The following is a 23,110-nucleotide window of genomic DNA, read 5'->3' as shown; positions in this document are numbered from 1 at the left end:
TATGTAGAATCTCAAATACTTTGTAAAATGTGTTAGGTTACATTTATTGTTAGTTTTTTGGGTTTTTTTAATTTTTGATGATTAGGAGACATTTTTCTTCACCATCTATTCTACTTTCTGTACTCCTGAAATGTGTCAATACAACAGAGGATACAGGTTGAACATGTGTATGGCTATACATTAACTATAATGTATACATTATACATTAACTATACATTAACTATAATGTATTCATTATACATTAACTATATATTAACTATAATGTATAGCCATACTAACCATTAGATTTTATCCTAATGAATTTGGATGTGTTGCTGAGCTTTCCAGTGGTTTCTTTTTGTCTTATCTTTAAACTGGATGGTATTGGTCCTGTGGAAGGATGAAACTAAGGAAAGGTACTTTGAAGTACTAAAATAAACTAAAATGGGGGTTGCCTAATATAGTGACATGGCGTCATACATCCTTGTCAGTATATGGGCTCACTATTGTCATGATTCTGGGAAAGCTGCTTACCTTCTTAAGCCTTGACTTCCTCATCTTAAAATGGAGGTGATAGTGATATCTATCCTATAGAGGTTTTATGCGGAGAAGGCAATGGGACCCCACTCCAGTACTCTTGCCTGGAAAATCCCATGGACGGAGGAGCCTGGAAGGCTGCAGTCCATGGGGTCGCTGAGGGTCGGACACAACTGAGCGACTTCACTTTCACTTTTCACTTTCATGCATTGGAGAAGGAAATGGCAGCCCACTCCAGTGTTCTTGCCTGGAGAATCCCAGGGACAGGGAAGCCTGGTGGGCTGCTGTCTATGGGGTCGCACAGAGTCAGACACGACTGAAGTGACTTAGCAGCAGCAGCAGAGGTTTTATGAGGACTGAAGGCTTTAATAGATTTAAAATGCTTACAACAGTGCCTGGTACATAGTAAAAGCTTATTAATAGCACTGATGTTCCTGTTTCACTGGGTTTCCCTGACAGTTCAGTTGGTAAAGAATCTGTCTGCAATGCAGGAGGCCCCAGTTTGATTCCTGGCTCGGGAAGATTCCCTGGAGAAGGGATAGGCTACTCACTCCAGTATTCTTGGGCTTCCCTGGTGGCTCAGTGGGTAAAGAATCCACCTGCAATGCAGGAGACCTGGATTTAATCCCTGGGTTGGGAAGATCCCCTGGAGAAGGGAAAGGCTATCTACTCAAGTATTCTGACCTGGAGAATTCCATGGACTGTATAGTCCATGGGGTTGCAAAGAGTGGACACGACTGAGCGACTTTCAGTTCACTTCTGTTTCACTGACCAGTCTGTTCTGCTACTCATGTGTATCCTGTCCTAAAGAAAATGATTAAATATAGAAATACATTAGAGATACTCTCATTGTGCCATTTTGAAACTCAATAATAGTAAAAATAAAAAATCTGAATTCTTAATTTCTTACATAATACCAAAAAGAAAAACATTAATCTGATATAATATTACAGACTTTAATCTCACCTTGGCAGCAATATATGTGTAGCCTATCTTTTGATACTCATTCATATAACAAGTGATTGTTTTCATAGGACTTCTCACTATTAATCTAATACTTTGATTAAAATTGGATTTCATCAGTAATGTTCTGTGATTGCTTAGGTAGGAAAAAAGTTTTATTTTCAAGCTATTTTCTGTTGTTGATCTCTTGTTTTTGCATTTAATTTTTCTTTTATAATTATAAAGCATATCTTTAATAACTTACGACTGGTATTTTAAAAATAAAAAAGTACAGACAAATTATATATGATTGAAAAGTATCCTGTTTTCTTTTGGGTCACTTAGTCTTATTTACCACCTGATTCAACAGACTGTGAAGAACAATCAGAATAGAAAGATTTATGTTCATTCCATTATTTGTATTTTTTTTTCTCGATTTCTTAACCTCTGTTTTTCTGTTTGAGAACATTATTTTAAATGTAATAGTTGGGTTCTGTAAGCATGAAATAGGATCCTGTTATAATATTTTTGTGTTGGGAATCAATGATAGTCTTCTGTCAAGGGATTGTCACTATATAAAGAAAAGCCAAATTTTCTTGATGACGGCTTGTGAGAGTGTGTACCATACATGTAAATTTTATCCTAAGTATCATTGAAAGAAGACAAAGAACACTGAACCAAAAAGAATATGTGAATTAAAGCTTTTGTATTTTACTGAATAGAGGGACTCTAAATTCTAATAGATTTAATCTTCTCATTTCCCAGTTCACATGGGAGGTTAGAAGAAGAAAATAAATAGAAAGGGAGGGGTTCCTGTTGAGGCTAAAACTGATGGCAGCAGAAGAAATGCCCTGCTGACTCTACAGAAGCCGAAATAACCATACGAACCAATGCCAGAAACACATGGGAGGTGGTCATTAACTGCAGGGGCGAACTGTTTGTTCAAGGACATCATAATATCATAACTTAATGCTGTATTGCAGTATAACTCACTAATAAATGTGTATGTGATTAAGGAAAGTTTATATTTTATTTAGTCTATACTGAGAAGAAAGCTTAGACATATAAAACCACATCAAAGAGTGTTCATTAGATGTAATAAACAGGTTTGGATCCTTCAGTTACTTGGAAAAATTATCTTTAAGAGTTAAGAGGCATTTTATTGATGAAGCAAATAAGGATTATATATCAGATTCACCAGATCAGCCCATTCTTTCTAATACCAGTAATGTTCTGTTTAAGGAATCAAACAGTTACATTTTAATGCCATCTCTAATTACTACCTGGATAGTCCAGCAAGCCATTAAACCTGTGTCTCAATTTCTCAGTTGTAAACTAGTAGTAGTAAGTGTTCAGGTTGTCTCACAGTTAATGATCAGACTTTTAACAAGCTACCATGTATAAAACTTCTTTGTATATTCATTATGAAAACTAAGACACTGATGCCTTTTAATCATTTGTAAGGAAGTTTTCCATTTTAAATATGTCACTTCAAATATATATTTTTCACTAATGACGCCTTATTAGGTGAATCTCCTGAAGATATATTAAAAAATGTTTCTGAGTGCAGTTTTCCAGGAGAGAGGGTCTGTCAGACCATTCACAAAGGATTTAAAAAGAGTAGGAGCCACCTATGAAAGTAAGTAATCCTTAAACTCTGTCTTTTAGGAACTGTTCTGTGTGATAATGACTCCAGAGTGTCATTTAATTTCGTCTACCAAACTGTATTTGATTGACTGCCTGGGATTATAGAAAGTATCGATAAGGATATGCAAATTCTCGATACAGCTAATAATTTTGTTGTTGTTTGCTATTGTTGCTGGTTTATGGGTCAAAAAATAATGTAGTCCTTTAAAATGTTTTCATAGATAGAAATTATTTAAATTCAGAATGAATGCTTAGAAATTGGGCAGTAGATTCTTGTTCTTTGGCCTCCCAGAAAATGATGCTTATAAGCATTTGTTTCAATATTAAAATCTTGGCATGCTGATATTAGCATCATTCTTGACTGACATGGAAATAAGAAAAGGAAAGAATGGATTTCATGCCTAGACTAAAATATTTCCTTTAAAAGAATTCTTTGACTGTGCATTTCTTCATATAGTAACTTAATTATTAAGTAAAATAATTTTTTACCTTGAAGAATATTTCAATGTATTTCAGAATATTTGCATTAATTTTCTGAAATGTGTATATGTATATGTTTTGTATTTTCATCTTTTTTCTTTAATAGACACTCCACACTGAAAACAACACCTTTCTTGAGCAGTTTCTTCTAGATTTTTATTCATTTAATAGTGATTGAGCTATTATGAGAGACCAGTTTTAGCAGTCTGTAACAACTAGAAAGTAACAAAGTACATATGAATCCTTCAGGTAATCAGCTGAATGATTCACATCATTTTTAAGTGGCATTTTTTTCTATATGTATCTCTGCTAATAACTTTCCAATTGTTGAGATACAAAGCCTTCACCGCCTACCTCACCAAATCGTGCTCTTTTGTGCCATCCCAGTCCTCCTGAAATAATATGAGTGCCTTTTTTTTAAAAGTCTATTGGATTTGTTACAGCGTTGCTTCCAGTTTTGTTTTGTTCTTAATTGCTTCCACTTAAAAATGTTTTTGTTTCTTGGCCTGCATGCATGTGGGATCCTAGCTCCCCAACCAGGGATTGAACCCACAACCCCTGCATTGGAAGGCAAAGTGTTAACCGCTGGACTGCTGAGGAAGTCCCATATTAGTGCTTTTTAATGCTTTCCCCGTTTCATTCACATAGTAAAACAAACTGATGATCTATTCTTTTAATACCCCCATATTAAAAAAAATGGTACGTAAAAGAAGTCAGTATAGAGTGTGTAGGATTTTCCTTAACTCATGGAGATAAATGGGAAGTAACTCAGGTGGGAGGTGTGTATTTTGTTTTCTTTGTGATCTTTCAGTTCAGTTCAGTCGCTCAGTCGTCTCTGACTCTTTGCGACCCCATGAACCACAGCACACCAGGCCTCCCTGTCCATCACCAACTCCCGGAGTCCACCTAAACCCATGTCCATCGAGTCGATGATGCCATACAACTATCTCATCCTCTGTCATCCCCCTCTCCTCCTGCCCTCAATCTTTCCCAGCATCAGGGTCTTTTCAAATGAGTCAGCTCTTCGCATCAGGTGGCCAAAGTATTGGAGTTTCAGATTCAGCATCAGTCCCTCCAGTGAACACCCAGGACTGATCTCCTTTAGGATGGACTGGTTCTATCTCCGTGTAGTCCAAGGGACTCTCAAGAGTCTTCTCCAACACCACAGTTCAAAAGCATCAATTCTTCGGTGCTCAGCTTTCTTCACAGTCCAGCTCTCACATCCATACATGACCACTGGAAAAACCATAGCCTTGACTAGATGGACCTTTGTTGGCAAAGTAATGTCTCTGCTTTTTAATATGCTGCCTAGGTTGGTCATAACTTTCCTTCCAAGGAGTAAGCGTCTTTTAATTTCATGGCTGCAATTACCATCTGCAGTGATTTGGGAGCCCAAGAAAATAGTCAGCCACTGTTTCCACTGTTTCCCCATCTATTTGCCATGAAGTCATGGGATCGGATGCCATGATCTTCGTTTTCTGAATGTTGAGCTTAAAGCCAACTTTTTCACTCTCCTCTTTCACTTTCATCAAGAGGCTCTTTAGTTCTTCTTCACTTTCTGCCATAAGAGTGGTATCATCTGCATATCTGAGGTTATTGATATTTCTCCTGGCAGTCTTGATTCCAGCTTGTTTTTCTTCCAGCTCAGCATTTCTCATGATGTACTCTGCATATAAGTTAAATAAGCAGGGTGACAATATACAGCCTTGACGTACTCCTTTTCCTGTTTGGAACCAGTCTGTTGTTCCATGTCCAGTTCTAACTGTTGCTTCCTGACCTGCAAATAGGTTTCTCAAGAGTCAGGTCAGGTAGTCTGGTATTCCCATCTTCTTCAGAATTTTCCACAGTTTATTGTGATCCACACAGTCAAAGGCTCTGGCATAGTCTATAAAGCAGAAATGTTTTTCTGGAACTCTCTTGCTTTTTGCGTGATCCAGCGGATGTTGGCAATTTGATCTCTGGTTCCTCTGCCTTTTCTAAAACCAGCTTGAATATCTGGACAGTCACGGAATAGATCAGATCACAACTGTTGAAGATGTCTTAGTATATCTGTGCCTTGTGTGTGAATTGCCGTTAGGTGCTCAGTAAATGTTTATTAATTGAATGATTGTATCGCTACTTCAGAAATAGAACTAAGTTATCTGAAATTCTCTCTTCATCTTAGATAGTAATTCAGTTTCTTGAAGTCTTTTTAATACAAAGAAATAATTAGAAAGTCAAGACTCTTATATTTAAAAAACATGTTGAATTCACATTTGTCTAAATAAATGTCCTTGAAAGTATTTTATATCTGTCTTGTCATTCATGGCCTTTGAATCAGTTGAATGTTTGTGATTTTTTTTCTTTTTTACCTACACATGCATAAAATTTAGTTGTACCTAGAGTGCTAGGTTTTTATTTTTTGCATTTCATACTCTTACTATACTAATTAATTTTATTCTTTACCAGGGATACTGAGTTTTAAGCAGTAAAGTGTTTTCTTTCTCCTTCTCTAGTCCCCTAGTTAAAAGATTTTTTTGTTGTTTTCTTTCTGTTTATAAAGTTAAAGAATTCAGAAAGAGCTTTTTTTTCGTTGGATTGTGAAAGCGAATTTTCATCAAGTCAAGCCATACTTATGTCATTGAATATACTTACAGTAAGTTATTTTAAGCTTTAGACAACTCTAATAAACATTGAATATTCTTTTATCATTAGATATTTATGCCCTGAATATTATAGAGGATGACTGAGGGCAAAATAGGCAGCAATCGTTAACTCCATTTTAATATGTTGTCCTGTGTACGTCTAAAATTTTGTCTTGGTATGTTTTTAAAGCTGTTTTAGTAAGAAAACAGTGTTAATAGTTATTTTGGCAGATAACAAAATATAAATAATATGTTAATAGAAAAAAAAGTGTTTTCTGGAGAAGCCACAGAATATATTGACTACAAAGGGACACTGTAGTTGTGTCTTCTTGTCCCAGTATCATGGAGTAACTAGCTTATATTTAAAATTAGCTTCATTAAGTCCTTCAGTAGAAGGAAGATAGTAAAGAAAACTTTCTTATTTGCCTTCTTGCTGTTCTCACTATTCCATGATCATGTATTGCTTTTTTCAAATACTTCTGAATAGTTTTAGTACATTTTATGGATTAAATTATTCTCTATAAATTCTATCTGGATGAATTTAACTGTTATTTTGGTTGAAACAAACTCTTAAATTAATGAGAATGGAAGTTTAAGTGAATTGACGTGTAAATTGAGCAATAATACGATAGAAATCTTCAATATAATTTCAAAAAATGTCTTGAATTGAGGTTTAAAATAGTGACTTAAAATCTTATAACCTAAGTTCTTACTGACATCTAAGAACCATTAACAGATATACAAGTCACTCATTAATTTCTCATTTCTTCTTCCACGTAGCTTGTTTGTTTCCCTTGGTTCTGTCCTTCATCCAGTGGCTGCCTTGCCAGCATTGGTTTCTTAGTGACAGTGCTGGTTGGTGGTGGTAGTTAAGTTGTTGAGTGCTGGTTGCTGGTTCCTCTGTTGAGGTCTTCGTCCTCAGGGGTAGGTAAAGCACACAGTATGCTTTGTGCAGACAGGCATCCTTGACTTTCTAGACCAGCACTGCCCAGTACCGCTTTCTGTGGTGATTGAAGTGTCTTTATCTGTACTGTTCAGTAAAGGTGGTCACTGGCCATATGCAGCTCTGGAGCGTTTGAAATGTGGTTCATGAATCTGGTAAATCAAACTTTTAATTTTCTTTAAATTTAATTTGTTCTCACAGGTCATATATAATTTTTGTATACATGAGCTTCTGCATCACAAGAAACAGCTTTTTTCACATTAAAGGAATTTTCATTGTATCACAGTAAAACCGGAGAAAGAAAAGAAGTATTAGCTCCAGGAGTCAAGTTTGATTTGGATTCAAAGCCCCAAAGTTTAATTCTGATTTAGTTGTCTGGCTTATAATGTCACTGGAGTGTGTGTGCTAAAAAAGAAAGTAATAATGTAAATTATTCACCTGTGATTTGTGACTTAATGCTTCTTACTGGAAGAAGTTTGCCAAGTGGGTGAAGTAATTCTGTGCTTGTCATCCCTTTAATAAAAGAAACATTGCCTGAAGATAGAGAAGTCCATGCCTTCTGGGGGTAACCCATATATTTCTAATTGTAATGAATTAATTACACAAAGAACATTCATTGGGGAAGGGATAAAAATGTAAACATTTAAAAGAAAACTTTATTACAATTCACATTTAAAATGATGGAGATTGCTGTTGCTGAGCAGAATAATGATGAGAATTAAAAGCCTTTAAAATGTCAATAAGGCTTGTCATAGAACTGAAGTCCAAATACAACACTGTTGATTTTGTAATCCATGTCATCCTTTTCAAATGAAAAGGAATTTTCATTTGTTGTTTTTTAAAAAAGATGTTTTACGGGCCAAGTTGTCTGTATTCATATTTAGCATCAAAATGCCCTTTCTCAAAATCAAAATGATTCTTAAAATATTTAGATCACTATAGACAACAGTTGTTTAAGAGTCAGATGGATAAACATCATTTTGCTTTAGAAACCCAAATCAGTCATGGTTCTGTAAAATTTTATGTAATTCTGTTTAGCCTTAGTTTTGATTTTCTCGTTGTTATATATTTGGTTTTAGTTTGTTGCTGTTTTGCTTTTCGATTAAGCTATGGTTTCTAATTTTTTTTTGCTGATGTTTTGTTTACATTTCCTTTCTAGTGTTGAGGGAACCAGTGTAGGGGCATGAAGTTGCATAAAATTTGGCAGCAAACTACAGCTTAACGTATATTTGTGCTACCTTGAATCAAGCATTTAAAAAACTAGTTGTGCAGCTTAGCAGTCAACTGTTTCATTTAATACTGCCAAAATTGTGGCACAGGGTAGTGTCAGATAAATGCACTGCCTGACTCCAGTCATCACAAGTACTATCGTTGGTGCTTTTACTGTCTTCGTGAAAGGAAGAAACTAATGCCCCTTTCCCATTATTCAGAACTAACCAATATAATACATATGGTACTTTTAAGGCTGACTTAAAGGGCCAATAGAGGAATATGGGACTTTATAAATAAGACGTTTAGAAAAAGATTGAAAATAACAGAGATCTTCAATAGAAAATTGAGGTTGAAGAGAAGATGGTGAGGCCAGATAATCAGAAGCATTTTTAAAGAAACAGTTATCTATAGCAAAAGGTGTAGTCCCTAACTTCTCACCCTCAAAGTAAAGGGGACCTGACTGACTGAGCCAAAGCTTTCGTAGGTTCACTGTTGATCTGTCGTACCGGGGAGGACAGGCTCAGCTGCTGTTTACGTCCCCGACCTAGGCTTCTGTTTGACCTCAGTCTGTCTTGATGCAGCAGCCCAGGCCAGCGAGGAGACGGTGTCATTTCGCCGTGAACGCAGCACATTTAGGCGCCAGGCAGTACGGCGCCGGCACAATGCAGGGAGTAACCCTACCCCTCCTACATTGCTCGTCGGATCACCCCTAAGGTATGGTATTTTAAAATTCCACCAAGCTTAGCATGCACTGTAACAGACCTCTAACCTGTTTTGTCAGTCTGAAGAAAGCATTTACTAAGTAGTTTTGTTTTTCTTTTTCTTCCGGTCTCTCTGTATCTTTAAGATATCTTTCTCTGCATGTGACTGTGAGCTTATTGCACCATGCATGTCTTATGTTGCATTATAAACAAAATGATCAGATTGGTTTAGTCAATTTTAAATCACAAAAATTATGTTCAGGGCAGTTATATAAATGTAAATAGAGGCCTTAAGTTAGTTTTTTATTTTTTTCCTATTCCAAATTAGTAATTCAGTATCTTTCCCCAACAGCTTAAACACTGTTCAGTATGAGCAAATATGGACTGAGTGATGAGCTTATTGAGGATATCAGCTTGATAAACCAGTTTGATTATTTTATTTCATTAAAAGATGGTATATTTTATTTTGCATTGCTTGAAAGTTAATCACTAGGACTTAGTAAATGATGCAGAACTAGAATATTTAATTTTTGGTAATGTATGATCAACTGGGGGCTTCTCTGGTGGCTCAGACAATAAAGAATCTGTCTGCCAGTGCAGGAGACCTGGGTTTGATCCCTGGGTTAGGAAGATCGCCTGGAGAAGGAAATGGCACCCCACTCCAGTACTCTTGTCTGGAGAATTCCATGGACAGAAGCCTGGCGGGCTACAATCCATGGGGTTGCACGGAGTCGGACACGACTAAGTGACTTTCATGGTCCGTTGGTGATACATATACACAATGTATATGTATTTGTATGTACACATTTGTTGAATTTCTCAACCTCCATATGCTGAACAAAAAGCATTTTTATTTTTGCCACTGTTCCTAAGAAAGCTTCTTTATAATCTTGGGAGTAAATTTTTATTGAAATTCTTAAGCTTGTTTATCCTGAATTATGTCAGATATAATGAGTCTGTGGCTTGAATTAGAGATATTTTTTATAAAACCTATTCAAAAGACTTGTGCTTTATTTTAAGAATACAAATATGGATGAAAATATGTGTTCGCTTATTCATTAAACCATATGTATGTTATCATAGTGAAAGTGAAAGCTGCTCAGTCCTGTCCGACTCTTTGTGACCCCATAGATTGTAGCACGCTAGGCTCCTCTGTCCCTGGAATTCTCTAGGCAAGAATACTGGAGTGGGTAGCTGTTCCCATCTCTGGGGATGTTATTACACCATACGCTTTTTATTAATCTCTGCATCTATAAAGGCTCCATTATCCAAGTTATTTCCCTATATTTTGAAATTCAAAAGGAAGAACATTTGATGAAATAACTGCTGCTGAATGCATGGTAGGTTTGAAGAGATAAATTTCTTCCCTTGTTAAAATTTGTTTCCTGAAAGTAGCAAAATCCTTATTTTTTAAAATTACTATTTTATTGTATATTTCTCTTGATATTTAAGATGATTATTTTTCTGAGTTTTACATTACAATCAGGAACTTCATCTTTCACAGATCATGTTCCTGATTAATTCTGCAGTAATGCGTCATTTACAATATGCAGTATGGCTTAATTAAACCAGTATTTAAAATATAAAAATGAGGAGGCAACTGTTTAAAAGAAGCGTTGGGTCTAGAAATCTTTTCTGAGTGCCTTTGCTTTTAATGGGCCCTCCTCTTCTATTTCCTTTGCTCCCTGAAGTAACTTTTTTTGCTAATGGATTTAGGGTATGTAGTCCCAACCTGCAGAAAGAATTCACCATTTCATTTTATGTTTTCTATTTTGTGTTTTCTAACCTCATCTTTTTTCTCCTTGAATAATACTTGCCATAAACATATTCTTTGCTTACCTTCTCACTCCGTGTTGATATTTCTTAATCCTTTTTTTTAACCTCCTCTTTTTAGTCTTTATAAATCCTTTCATTCTTTGGATCTCGCTCACTAAACAAATGTAGACAATTTTTGTTTTCTCTGCCTGGTGGAATATTAAAGAACTGTGCTAACTCCTGACAACCACATAGGATTTATCCTTTTTTTTTTTTAAGCATTTTAAACATACCACCATTCAAATGAGGATATGGTGTGAGCTATTTATTTGTAAAGGGCTCACTTTAGGATTTTTGGAAAGTAGTCTTCCAGTAGTCAGTCAGCATGTAAATTGTGTTAGTTCAGTTCAGTGGCTCAGTCGTGTCCAACTCTTTGCGACCCCATGAACCTAAGGTTCCATGATATTTCCAGTGCAAAGATTATGTGTATCTTAAAGAGGCTGACTACATCATGAATAAAAGAAGATAAAATTTAGCTGTGATGAATTAGGAGAAACGCCAATTTAATAAAAATTGTATTTTTTTTAATTGCAAAAATATTCAGGTAAAGTATAGTGATACTCTCAGTGTAAGTTATATAATAATGTCATCTTTAAATATAAGATAGCATGGTTTTGAAAAACTTGTCAGAAATGGAGTAGGTATGATGATAGTTTAATTATAATTATTCTGTAGATACTAGTAAAATGTATTAACTTATTTTAAACTTTAATGAATAGTGTAAGTAATTGACAGTCTAAAAAGCAACTTCATAAAAAATATGTATCCAAGGATTGGGATTGAACCATCCATTTCCTCACAAAGAGAATTTGCATATATTTTTTAATGCTAGTTAGAATATCCTATTTCAGAATTATTTTTAAAGGTTTTTTTGTTGTTGTTGTTACTTAAGTTAACCTTGTAGGCCCTTAATACTTCTTCCCAGTTACTAGAGATGAAAACAGATGAATATTTAAAGATTCTGTAATAATAATATTAAGAGTTAATTCTGTGTTTATCAGCCTAGATGTGGTATCTTTTAGAGCTCTAGTTAATAGACTGGAATGGTAAACCATCAGTGCATTTGGGGAAGGGAAAAAAGCTTTACTCTATAGTTAGATTTATTTTTAAAATGGAGTGAAAGACCTGTAATCAAATAAGGTCATAGTTACAACTGAGTCTGTAATTGGAAATTCATATCATTTTTGGTACTCAGGAACGAATCCACCAAATACTGAGTACTCTCAGAAATCTGGAGATCTGTAGCAGTAATGTAATCATACTCAGAGTTTGTTTAGTTGGAAAGATACATGCAAAGATAAAAAACAGCATACAGCAGAATGTGTTACATACTAAATAAGTGTTCAGAGGAAGGAAAGACCAAGACCAATTATATTTTTTTAATCATTTAAATTAGGAAAGCTAATTAATTATTAGGATAACATGTCAGTGATGCTACTGATAGCCGATAGTTTAGAAACCTAAATTTCTATCTTTTGCCACATTGTGAAATAGTTGCTGTCTTTTCTGAAACTGGTAGTTTTGATATATAATTGGTATTATAGAAAAGATTATTTTTTATCAGTTATTAGTTTAAGATGAAATACAACCCTCCAGGAATAATTTTCCTGGCAATTTGTGCAGAAATAATAGGCTTTTTGGAATTCAAGGGACCTAAACATTTTTTGTCTTGCTTTTGATGTTCAGAAACTTGACATTTATAACTGCATAGATTTTGGCTAATTTTCTTTGTTCTGGAGTTGATTTTCATACATTGCCTAGTACTTTGAAAACCTTTTATATATATGAATATGTTGAAGATGAGTGTATTCTCAATACACTCACTCTAGAATATATCTGACTGCCATAGAGCACCTTTATTTATGATTTATGTGAAAAAAGTGATGGAAAAATTTGTTGAGAATATATATATATATGTTTATATATGTGAGTGTATATATACACACACATAAATTTTAATACTTTACCTTCTGAATCTGAAGGGTCATCATACTTGAGCTGAAAATTTTTTCCCTTGTGAAATTTGGTCATTTTGGTAAAGTTCATGGATAAATTTAGATGGCTTCCAAGGACAGACTTACTGTTTATGTACGTAAGAAACAAACATTTTAGTATATCAGTTCCTAAGGTCACCTCTTGATTTATTTCTATTGTGCAAAGATTCTACTCCAAAGACATTATTAAGTGAATACCTGTAAAGTTATGACTTAAACAGTGCCAGTGAGTGTTGGCAAGTCTTTGTAGACTTGATCTTTTTAATATGCTGTATACATTCCTGTGCTCTGCTTAGAGTATATAGTCTTTATTGGCTCTAAAAGAGGCCTGAAAACATGAATGTTTCAGGCAGTGGTGATTAACAGAACTTTCTGTGGCGGTGGATATAGTCTGTAGTCTGAACCATCCAGTATGGTAAACACTGACTGCTAGCTCTGGCCTGCTCTGGTAGCTGTGGTAGCCACTATCTATGTTACATGTCTCTTGATCACTTGAAATATGATTGAGGAGCGAACATTTTAGTTACTTTAGTCGCATATAGCTACTGTTTTAGACAGTATAGTTCCAGAGTATGTTCTACTGCCATAACCACAGCTTTAAGCAATGTATGCAGTATTTTTCCTTTTTATTTCATGGTTACAGTTGACCCTTAAGCAACATGGGCTTGAAACTCATGGGTTCAGTTACATGTGGGTATTTTCAATAATAAATAGTACAGAATGACATGATCCATCGTTGGTTGAATCTTTAGATAAAGGAGGGGCACCATAAGCTATACCTGGATTTTCGACTCTGCCGAGATTTGGTGCCTTGTCCCCCCATGTTGTTTGAGGCTCAACTGTACTTCAAGTTTAGCTGTCTTCCCAGTCTATAGCAGATTAGTTTGTTGTCTTGTAGACATCAGAGAAAGCACTGCTTTTAATTTAGAGGATTAGAGAGAAGTTGTTATTCATGAAAGTAATACTGCATAAGGCTGTTGTTAGTAGCATTCTTCTTTTAATTCCTAAAAGGCCTTATAATTTTAATAACTGCAGAATTGCATTGAACATCGTGTAGAGGGTGATGTATAGTTATATTCAGTGTTCTCATCAGTTTCGTCAGTTTAAATTTGAGTGTTATACTAAGAAAATTTAAGTTCTTAGTGTTTTAAAATAAATACGTAAAAATTAAAAATGAGTTAATATAATAGTTTCTTAGTTTTATCTACTTTTTAGATAATTAAAATTATCAAAATTATAAAATTTAGATAATTTTAATAATTTTATAATCATGAAATACTAAATATTTTAAAATTTTTATAAATTTTGAAAAGACTAATATTCCTTGAATAATTACTGGCTTCTAAATTATTTTTAAGGTTTTCTAAAATGATGGATTTCTGTAATGAAACTTGAGTATGAATTGGGAAAGATAAGATCAAAATTCACTAAGGGAACATAATTACTATTAACTAACACCTGTATATAAAGCCTGTGACCTTGTTTTAGAAATATGTAGGCTTTTCATAGAAAAAATATTTAATATATTTCTTGTAGCATCTCAGCAGTCATTTTTATTTCACGTGGTTGAATCAGTATTTTTTTTTTTTAAATTCTGGTTTTCTTCACTAGTTTGTGATTTTCTTTTGATTCAGAATTGTTATGTTGGTTGCATTTGATAAAGATTCTTTGGTTTTCAAGTGCATAGAAATTTTGTTTTATTGTGAATTTCAGATGCCAGAATATTTGAAAGAACAATTCTAGAATAATTGTATCAGGGTTATAAATAAAAGTGCATACTGAACTTAAAAATAGGTATTATTTATGAGGGACCAGCTGTAGCCTATATGTATTTAATGTACTTGTGACTCTTCTTTGTTGCTTTCTTTTTGCTTATACTAGAACTTTGTTGAGTTGGAAAGATGTAACAGATTCGTTGCTCAGCATATACATTGAATTTTTTTCTGTGTTCATCACCATGAATCAGATTTTGAAAAACCAGAAATTTCAAGCCAGCAGTATAATCTGCATATTTTACAAAGTTTGTTGGCTCTTTCTTAGGTTACATTGACACTTAAAAAAAAAAAATTAGTTTTCTATATTGACTTCTAGCTATTGTTTTCTCTTTTCTTCCCTGTAATGTCTCCCCAATCCATGTTTTTTCCTAGCCTTCAAGATGGTCAGCAAGGCCAGCAGTCCACAGCCCAGGTCAGAGTCCAGTCCCGCCCCCCTTCCCAGGCTGCAGTGCTCAGTGCTAGTGCCTCCTTGCTGGTGAGAAGTGGGAGTGTCCACTTAGAAGCGTCACATGACAGTGCGTCTGCTGCAGGCGGCAGCAGCTTGCACGATGAACTTGGTATGCAGGCCTTATGTAATCTTGGTGGCATAGACCTCGAATATAGCCGATAATGGGTAACGATGATCACAGTTCTTTCCTGAGATAGCTTCATTATGGAACTATGCATACGAGTACTTTTTACAGGATTTGCCCTGTGTATAAGGAAAATTTGACTTGCTTTTACCTTTTCTGTTTCTCTCAATTCATACTCATTTTCTTCTGAGCATGTCTGTTATTAATAAGTAAAGTATCAATAAATGTTCGCACTTTTCTGTCCTCTTGTAATGATTTGGGCAGTTTTGCTATTTCTTGGTATTTATACCATGTGGTGAAATGCTGAGTTTTTAAAAATTGTTTTTGATTGAACCTTCATTTCTCTAAATTCTCTGCTGTAGGGAAGGCAAAAATACTTTCTAATGGCCTATTATTATATAATCTTTCTTTTAGGTATTCTGTATTTTGCTTCACTGTCTGTCACCTGAAGTAGGACTTAATGTAATTCTAAATGCAGTACCTTGAGAACATCATGGCTCTATATTCAAATCAAAGAACCTTATAAAGTTTTTTTCTTTTTTCCTGTTAATACATCTATAAATAGAAAATATAAGTTTTTAAACAGTTAAATCTCAGGTGGTAGAGTTTTAAGCCTCAGTAATGTGTTAGAGAAACAGTATTTTTTACTAGTTTGTTTTCTATTTCTCTCTCCAGTTCAGCTTTCTTGTGCTCAAAATCCAGATTAGTAGCGATTGAAGAAAATCTTGTTATTCAGAAATATACATTTCAAAGTATTTTATTTGCTTACTCTGATTTTGTTTCTCCAAGTTATAACTGTCTTTGATTTATAACAAAGGTAGTCTAGCTGATGCTTTGACTAGAAGGATATAATTGGTAGAGAGTGCCCAAATTAGGTATAAAAAATGTCATATGCTGTTAATTAACTCTTTTTCTGTTTTGTAAAAACTGTTACAGAGAAAATTAGTAAGTATTAGATATGCATATTGATGAAAATCATCAACTTTAGCAAACTTTATAGAAAGTTGAAAATGATATCTGTTTAAAATCTCTGTTAGAACATTAGAACCTATGGTGATTTCTAAATAAAATGAGAAGGAAATAAGACATTTTAATTTTAGAGTGCTTATGCTTTGGAGTTTGTAATTTGAAGAGGGCAGGGAGTCTGTTTGAGAGAGTAAGGTAGACTTCAGTTTAGTTACCTGCTAAATATATTGAGTAAATGGTATCTTTTTATTAAGGTTTCTCTTGGGTTAACTCAGTTCCTGTGTTTGGAGGACTTGTCGATTTGTACCTGTACAATTACAGTGACTATCACCACTGTCCATTGGTCATTTGGTAGTAGATTAACTAAGCTTAGATTTGGTTAATTTTGGGTTTTTTAACTTTTGTCAAATGAAGAATCAATTGAACTAGTAGGTGATTTTCCTCTGTAAAAATTCTTTGTTCAAAAAACTTGCCAATCAAGAAATCACATTCATAGATGATTGAGAATATGTACATTATTAACTTAGCATCTACTGGTGAATATTCAGGACATTCACTTAAATTTTGGATTTTAGCTTTTGTTTTAACTGCTTTCTAATAGTTCTTGGCCTCTCTTGTAGTTCAGTGTTGTAAAATTGAATGCCTAGTAATAATTAGTACAAAATACACAGTCAGTGGACAGTGTATATCTGTTCATTTCATAGCACATAAGGTTGACTAAGAAAAGATTCTAATAATGAACTTGCAGCTGAAGTTGAAGGAACTGACAGAGATACTGATTTTTATAATGTATTCCACTAGAATATTTGTGTTGCATAGTTTAATCTTCAATGTGATTTTAATTAACAGTAGTAAAATAACTTTATGTGACAGAATTGGGAACACTGTATACTCAAATATGTTAAAGTTAGCCATGTTGTTCTAAAAGTATGGAATTCTTACAAGGAATTGCTCCCTTCCAGACTTAGCTTCTTCAACTGAAAATTTTAAATGTATAATTTTTACATGTTAAAATTTTTATATATACATAATATATTTATGTAACTCACACACATACTGAAACATACATATATACACTCATATATATATTTATACATATGTTTGAGTACATATAAATGTTTGTATGTGTATTCATGTATATGTTGTAATTATATGTTTACTTTTTAAAGTGAGAGATATTTGCCTTTTTCAATTAAAGGAAACTTGCAGTCAGGCATTGTTGAATTCCAAATCTAAGTCATTTCCCTCAACTGTGTTTTTGACATTTTTACTCTGTGGTGTCATAATAATTGGCATGCATTTCCTCTACTAAACCCTGAGGATCCTTATTTTTCTGTTGCATTTAACTAGCATTTCAAGACTATCAGGTAGCACTGGATATGGTAGAAAAGTTCATTGAAGATGGCTAAACTAAAAGTTATTAGTTTATTTAGCAGAGGAAAATGCATTTTCATCATCCATTTTCAGCAGGCATAATTGTTCATCACAATTAATTTTTAAAACTGAATCTTAAGTGTATAATTTAGAACCTGATCTGAATAATTTAATGGTTTCCTTTCTTATTTATAGACTGAATTTCCATACAAACTTTGTTTAATTATAGGAATGATGGATATGTTTTAAAGTTATAATCTTTAAAAATTCCCATCAAAGAATTTATCAAATCTTTCAATGTAACATATTGTCCTTTTTTTAAAAAAAAAACAACAACAATGCATCCGTTTGTTGAATTTAACTGATTTGTGGTTGATTTCATGCTAAACTTTGAAACTGCAATTTTACTAAATAAAACAAGCTTTTGCGTATTATCCAGGTAAGTCACAGAAGAGACTCAGTTTTTATGTTAATCCTGGCTTCCACTTGTAACATAGGACTAATAAATTGATATAGTGATGAAACAGGTTATTCTCATTGATAAACTCTTAATATATATATATAAAACACAGCATCTCAGAAGAATTGTGGTAGATAGGATCAGGTAAAATAGGAAAATTTATGTCTTTTTTTGTGTCTGTTTGAAATCAGCAGTGATGAGTATTGAGAAGTATATATAAAATTATTTTCATGTGAAAAATAAAAATGCTATTCTAGGCAAGAAATGAGGAAAACAGAGTTTTATGTTTACCAAGACATAAGTATATAGATATTCTAGGTAGTATTCCTCTGAATTTTAAGACTTTCTTAATTTCCTTAATGTATTAGATATTTAGAGAGTAATGAATTGATTTTTCTAAGGTTTTCTTTTGTTTCGTTACAGTACAACTGTTTACAAAGAATGTGTTCCTGAGATAATCCTCTTTACTACAGAACTTATTACTTTGAAATTGTGATCAGCTCTAGAAAAAGACTTAACAGAAATCTGCTAACACCCTATTGCCCTTAGGTAGTTTATAGCAACTGTGCATTAGTACGGAGAAATACAACTTGGAAGCTCTTAAATTTTTTACTTAAAAAGCACTCAGATGATCTGTAATACTTTCAGTGATTTTTATTATTTAGTGTTAAAAAAGTTACATGTATTATAGACTACGCTAACATTTTGGGCTGTGTCATTAAATACTTCTCATTACTATAAATACAAAGTCAAGATGGCTTTAAGGAACCTTGGAGTCCATTCTTTAGTCTTTTGTGTTACAGTAGATTTTTTTCATTCATCTAAACTAAAAGTTATATATTCTTTTTTACAACAGCCTTGATCTTGTTCTTTACTGCTTTTTAATACAAATTCTTTTTTGTATGTTTTTGCAGGGGAGGGCAACATAAAGTTATATGTATAAATGAAAGTAAAATGTTTATTTTTATTGAAACAGTAAAACTCCTTCATTTTCCTTTTTGGTATAAGGATGGGAAAAGCATGTTCTAATACAAGTTACTGGAAAATAAAATGAAGATTAAGTCATCTGTAATCTTATCACTCAACTTAGTGACTAAACAGCAACAGTTGTATCACTCAGAGAGAGTCACTATTAACATTTTATATTTTTTTCCTTTCTTTTTTATTACATACGTTTATATGCTTTTCTAACAAAGAACTGGGATGATGTTGCATGACTTTTGTGACACTGTATGAGTTTTGCTTTTTTCTTTTAGCACATTTAAACATTGACTGGTTCCAAATAGGAAAAGGAGTACGTCAAGGCTGTATATTGTCACCCTGCTTATTTAACTTATATGCAGAGTACATCATGAGAAACATGGGCTGGAATAAGCACAAGCTGGAATCAAGATTGCCGGGAGAAATATCAATAACCTCAGATATGCAGATGACACCACCCTAATGGCAGAAAGTGAAGAGGAACTAAAAAGCCTCTTGATGAAAGTGAAAGAGGACAGTGAAAAAGTTGGCTTAAAGCTCAACATTCGGAAAACGAAGATCATGGCATCTGGTCCCATCACTTCATGGGAAGTAGATGGGGAAACAGTGAAAACAGTGTCAGACTTTATTTTTTTGGGCTCCAAAATCACTGCAGATGGTGACTGCAGCCATGAAATGAAAAGACGCTTACTCCTTGGAAGGAAAGTTATGACCAACCTAGATAGCATATTGAAAAGTAGAGACATTACTTTGCCAACAAAGGTCCGTCTAGTCAAGGCTATGGTTTTTCCAGTGGTCATGTATGGATGTGAGAGTTGGACTGTGAAGAAAGCTGAGCACCGAAGAATTGATGCTTTTGAACTGTGGTGTTGGAGAAGACTCTTGAGAGTCCCTTGGACTGCAGGGATATCCATCCAGTCCATTCTGAAGGAGATCAGCCCTGGGATTTCCTTGGAAGGAATGATGCTAAAGCTGAAGCTCCAGTACTTTGGCCACCTCATGTGAAGAGTTGACTCATTGGAAAAGACCCTGATGCTGGGAGGGATTGGGGGCAGGAGGAGAAGGGGACGACAGAGGATGAGATGGTTGGATGGCATCACCAACTCAATGGACATGAGTTGAGTGAACTCTGGGAGTTGGTGATGGACAGAGAGGCCTGGCGTGCTGCAGTTCATGGGGTTGCAAAGAGTCGGACACGACTAAGTGACTGAACAGAAACATTTATTAATGCTATTGTTTTTTAACTTAGTGACTACCTAATATTTTATCACTGGAAACTACATGAAAGGTAGTATAGAATAGTGGACTGTAGAATCAAACTTCTCGGCTTCAAATTCAAGCTCTGCTACTTTTAGCTATAGCTGTGTGATCTTGGGCTATTTTCTCTCCCTGTGCCTCAGTTTCCTCATGTATCGAAAGGGGGTAGTAATATACTTCATAGGTTTTTGGTGAGGATTATATCTATTAAAATATGCAAAGCAATTAGAACAGTGCCTACTAGTAAATTATGTAAATAATGATTGCTATTAACATTATTTATTAAAATAGTTGACCAACCCCACTGTTAGTCTTCAGGGTGATTCCTGATATTTTTCTATTGTAATAAGCCCTCTGGAGAATATCCTTCACACAGACTTTTCTGTGCAGCTGTGATTATTTCCTTAAGATAAATACAGTGAAATGGAATCATCTATCAAGGGGAAAAAACATCATTGAGACCTTGATGTATACTTTTAATTGCTTTATGGAAAGCCTGTACTGGTTTGCTCTTTATCTGGCAGGGTTTGAAAGTATCATTTTTTTATCCCAAGTATTAAAATTAAAAATAAACCTAGATAAATTTTATTTCATCCACCCTAATCTTCGTTTCCTGGAAATGCTCAGAAGTTTACTGTTGTTACTGTGAAAAGACTGGCATATTATTTTTAGAAGTTTCAGATGCATGAACTACTCTAGAAACTGGTTGAGATAGCTGATTTGTCTCCTGCCAGTCTGTGTTGTAAAGAATTCACTGAAACACTAGATTAACTGCTTTCTAACATTGAGATTCTATATTAAAGTTGAGTAGTATGTGTTACATCAGTTAGAATGTATGTAGAATCTTTCAGTGAGAGACCTGTTCTCCTCTGTCAAGTGACTGAAATTAGAGAGAAGTTTACATTTCTCTTAGTAGTCTGTTGAGAGCTGTCCTTAGAGGCGGGCTGGTTCTTTTTGTCTTCCACATACAGCTTCCCTGCCTGGTCCATAGCGACTGCTCCAGTTGTTGACATTTCCCGCCAAACAGGAGGGTGGTGAGGAGGGGTGCTAAAATGAAAAGTCAAGGGGAGCTAGACTTTATCTTTGAGTTTGTGACCTGGGAAATCTGTCACTGTCTTCTAGCTGCAGGAGAGGCTGGGAGAGGCCTCCAAGCACATAGGCATAGTGGTGGTGGTGCTCAGTTGCCCAGTTGTCCGACTCTTGGAGTCCCATAGACTGTAGCCCGCCAGGCCCTTCTGTCCATGGGGTCCAGGCAAGAATACCGGAGCAGGTTGCCATGCCCTCCACCAGACACTCTTCTCGACCCAGGGATCGAACCCGTGTCTCCTCCATTGGCAGGTGGAATCTGCCTCCGTGCCCCCTGAGAAGCCCAAATAGGCATAGACTCAGCTGAAATTCAGTGAGGGGAAAGTCCTGTCTCTAAAAGGGGTAAGGACAAGATGAATACTAGGGGTCAGTCATCTTTGCCACGAGACGAAAGAAAGTGCTAAGTCGAGTCCGACTCTTGAGATCTCATGAATTGTAGCTTGCCAGGCTCCACAATAAGACAAAAAGCACTTCAAATCAATAAGATAAAGATCCATGACCTTTTAGAAAAGTTGAACGTTACAAGTGGCTTGCAGTTATTGGCAAACAGTTCAACTTTCCTCATAATTTTTTAAATTGCAAATTAAAAACTAGGATTAAGATATTTTTCATCTACTGAATGTATAGCGATATCCTTTGTTGGAGAGGTCTGGAGATGTAGACAACTAAAAGATTGAATATTTTTGGAGGACAGTTTAGAACAATAGACCAAAAATGCCTATATATTTTAATCTACAGGTTTTGGAAACATACAGATGTATATGTACATGGATATTCATCATACCATTGCTTGTATGTTTGAAAAACTTGAGACAGACTAAATGTTTGTTACTAGAGAACTCCTCCTGTGTTATTCTATTCATGTACATAGCTATAATATTCAGAACTTGATGTGTATATGTTATTGACATGGAAAGTTAAGCTATTTAGTAAGCAAATGGAGATAAAAATTGCTCAGAAGAACATAGAGTCTGCTCTGGCTTTTTCTGGTGGGTGAGAACTTTCTTCATTTTATATACTGCTTTCAATCTTTCAGTGTGTCATATTTTTAAAATGAAACAGCAAAACAAAGCAACAGATGTCACTCACTGTCCAAAACCTTGATTCGTTACTTGTGGGAATTTCACTGACTACATGCTATCTCATGCTTATCTATCCACTTTGTCTTTTACTCGGTCCATCTTTTTTTTTCTTCTTTGTTTTTAAATCAACTTTATTGACATAAAATTCAGGCATGATAAACTGTATCCCTTCAACATGTACAGTTTGTGAGCTTTAACAGATGTGCACACCTGTGAAATCAAGATACAGAACGTTTTCACCATCTTCAAGCGATTGTGCCCCTGTTGCTGTCCATGCCTCCTCGGCTCCTGGCCACAGGCATCCACTCTGTGCTTTGTATCATTGTTTTCCCCTCTCCTAGAAGTTCATATAAATGCATTCACATTTTATGTGGCCTTTTGTGTTTGGTTTTGCACTTAGCATGACGCTTCAGAGATTCATCATGTTGTTGCCTCTGTTAGCAGTTTGTTGCTTGTTGATGGATATCCCTGCTGTGAGCTTCCTCTATGTCGTGTATTCATTCATCTGTCAATGGACAAGTTTATGTTGCATCCAGGTATTGGCTGTTGTGGATAAACTGTCTAAAATGTTTTCAAAAGTAGTTGTATGTTCCCACCGGCATGTATGAGAGTTCCAGTTGTTCCCATTCTTGCTGACATTTGTTACTGTTGGCTTTTTAAGTGTTAGACCTAATGGGTGTGTA

The 23,110-nt window shown here is 34.8% G+C and overlaps 1 protein-coding gene across 2 annotated transcripts in view; it reads left to right on the top strand.

Moving 5' to 3' along the window:
- PCNX1 (pecanex 1) overlaps positions 1-23,110 on the top strand; it is a 184,813-nt gene that overhangs the window by 59,447 nt on the left and 102,256 nt on the right. The window contains exons 7-8 of one of the 2 annotated variants that reach the window (XM_068961307.1): positions 8,946-9,078; positions 15,022-15,206. The exons of the other annotated variant lie outside the window; for it this stretch is intronic. Of the exons in view, the coding sequence (XP_068817408.1) occupies positions 8,946-9,078; positions 15,022-15,206 (318 nt within the window). The remainder of the gene's footprint in view (positions 1-8,945; positions 9,079-15,021; positions 15,207-23,110) is intronic. 2 annotated transcript variants of the gene reach the window in all.

This window comes from Capricornis sumatraensis, chromosome 2 (genome assembly GCF_032405125.1).
Source record: "Capricornis sumatraensis isolate serow.1 chromosome 2, serow.2, whole genome shotgun sequence".
Taxonomy (NCBI): Eukaryota; Metazoa; Chordata; class Mammalia; order Artiodactyla; family Bovidae; genus Capricornis; species Capricornis sumatraensis.
This window is presented reverse-complemented; position numbering and strand designations above follow the sequence as displayed.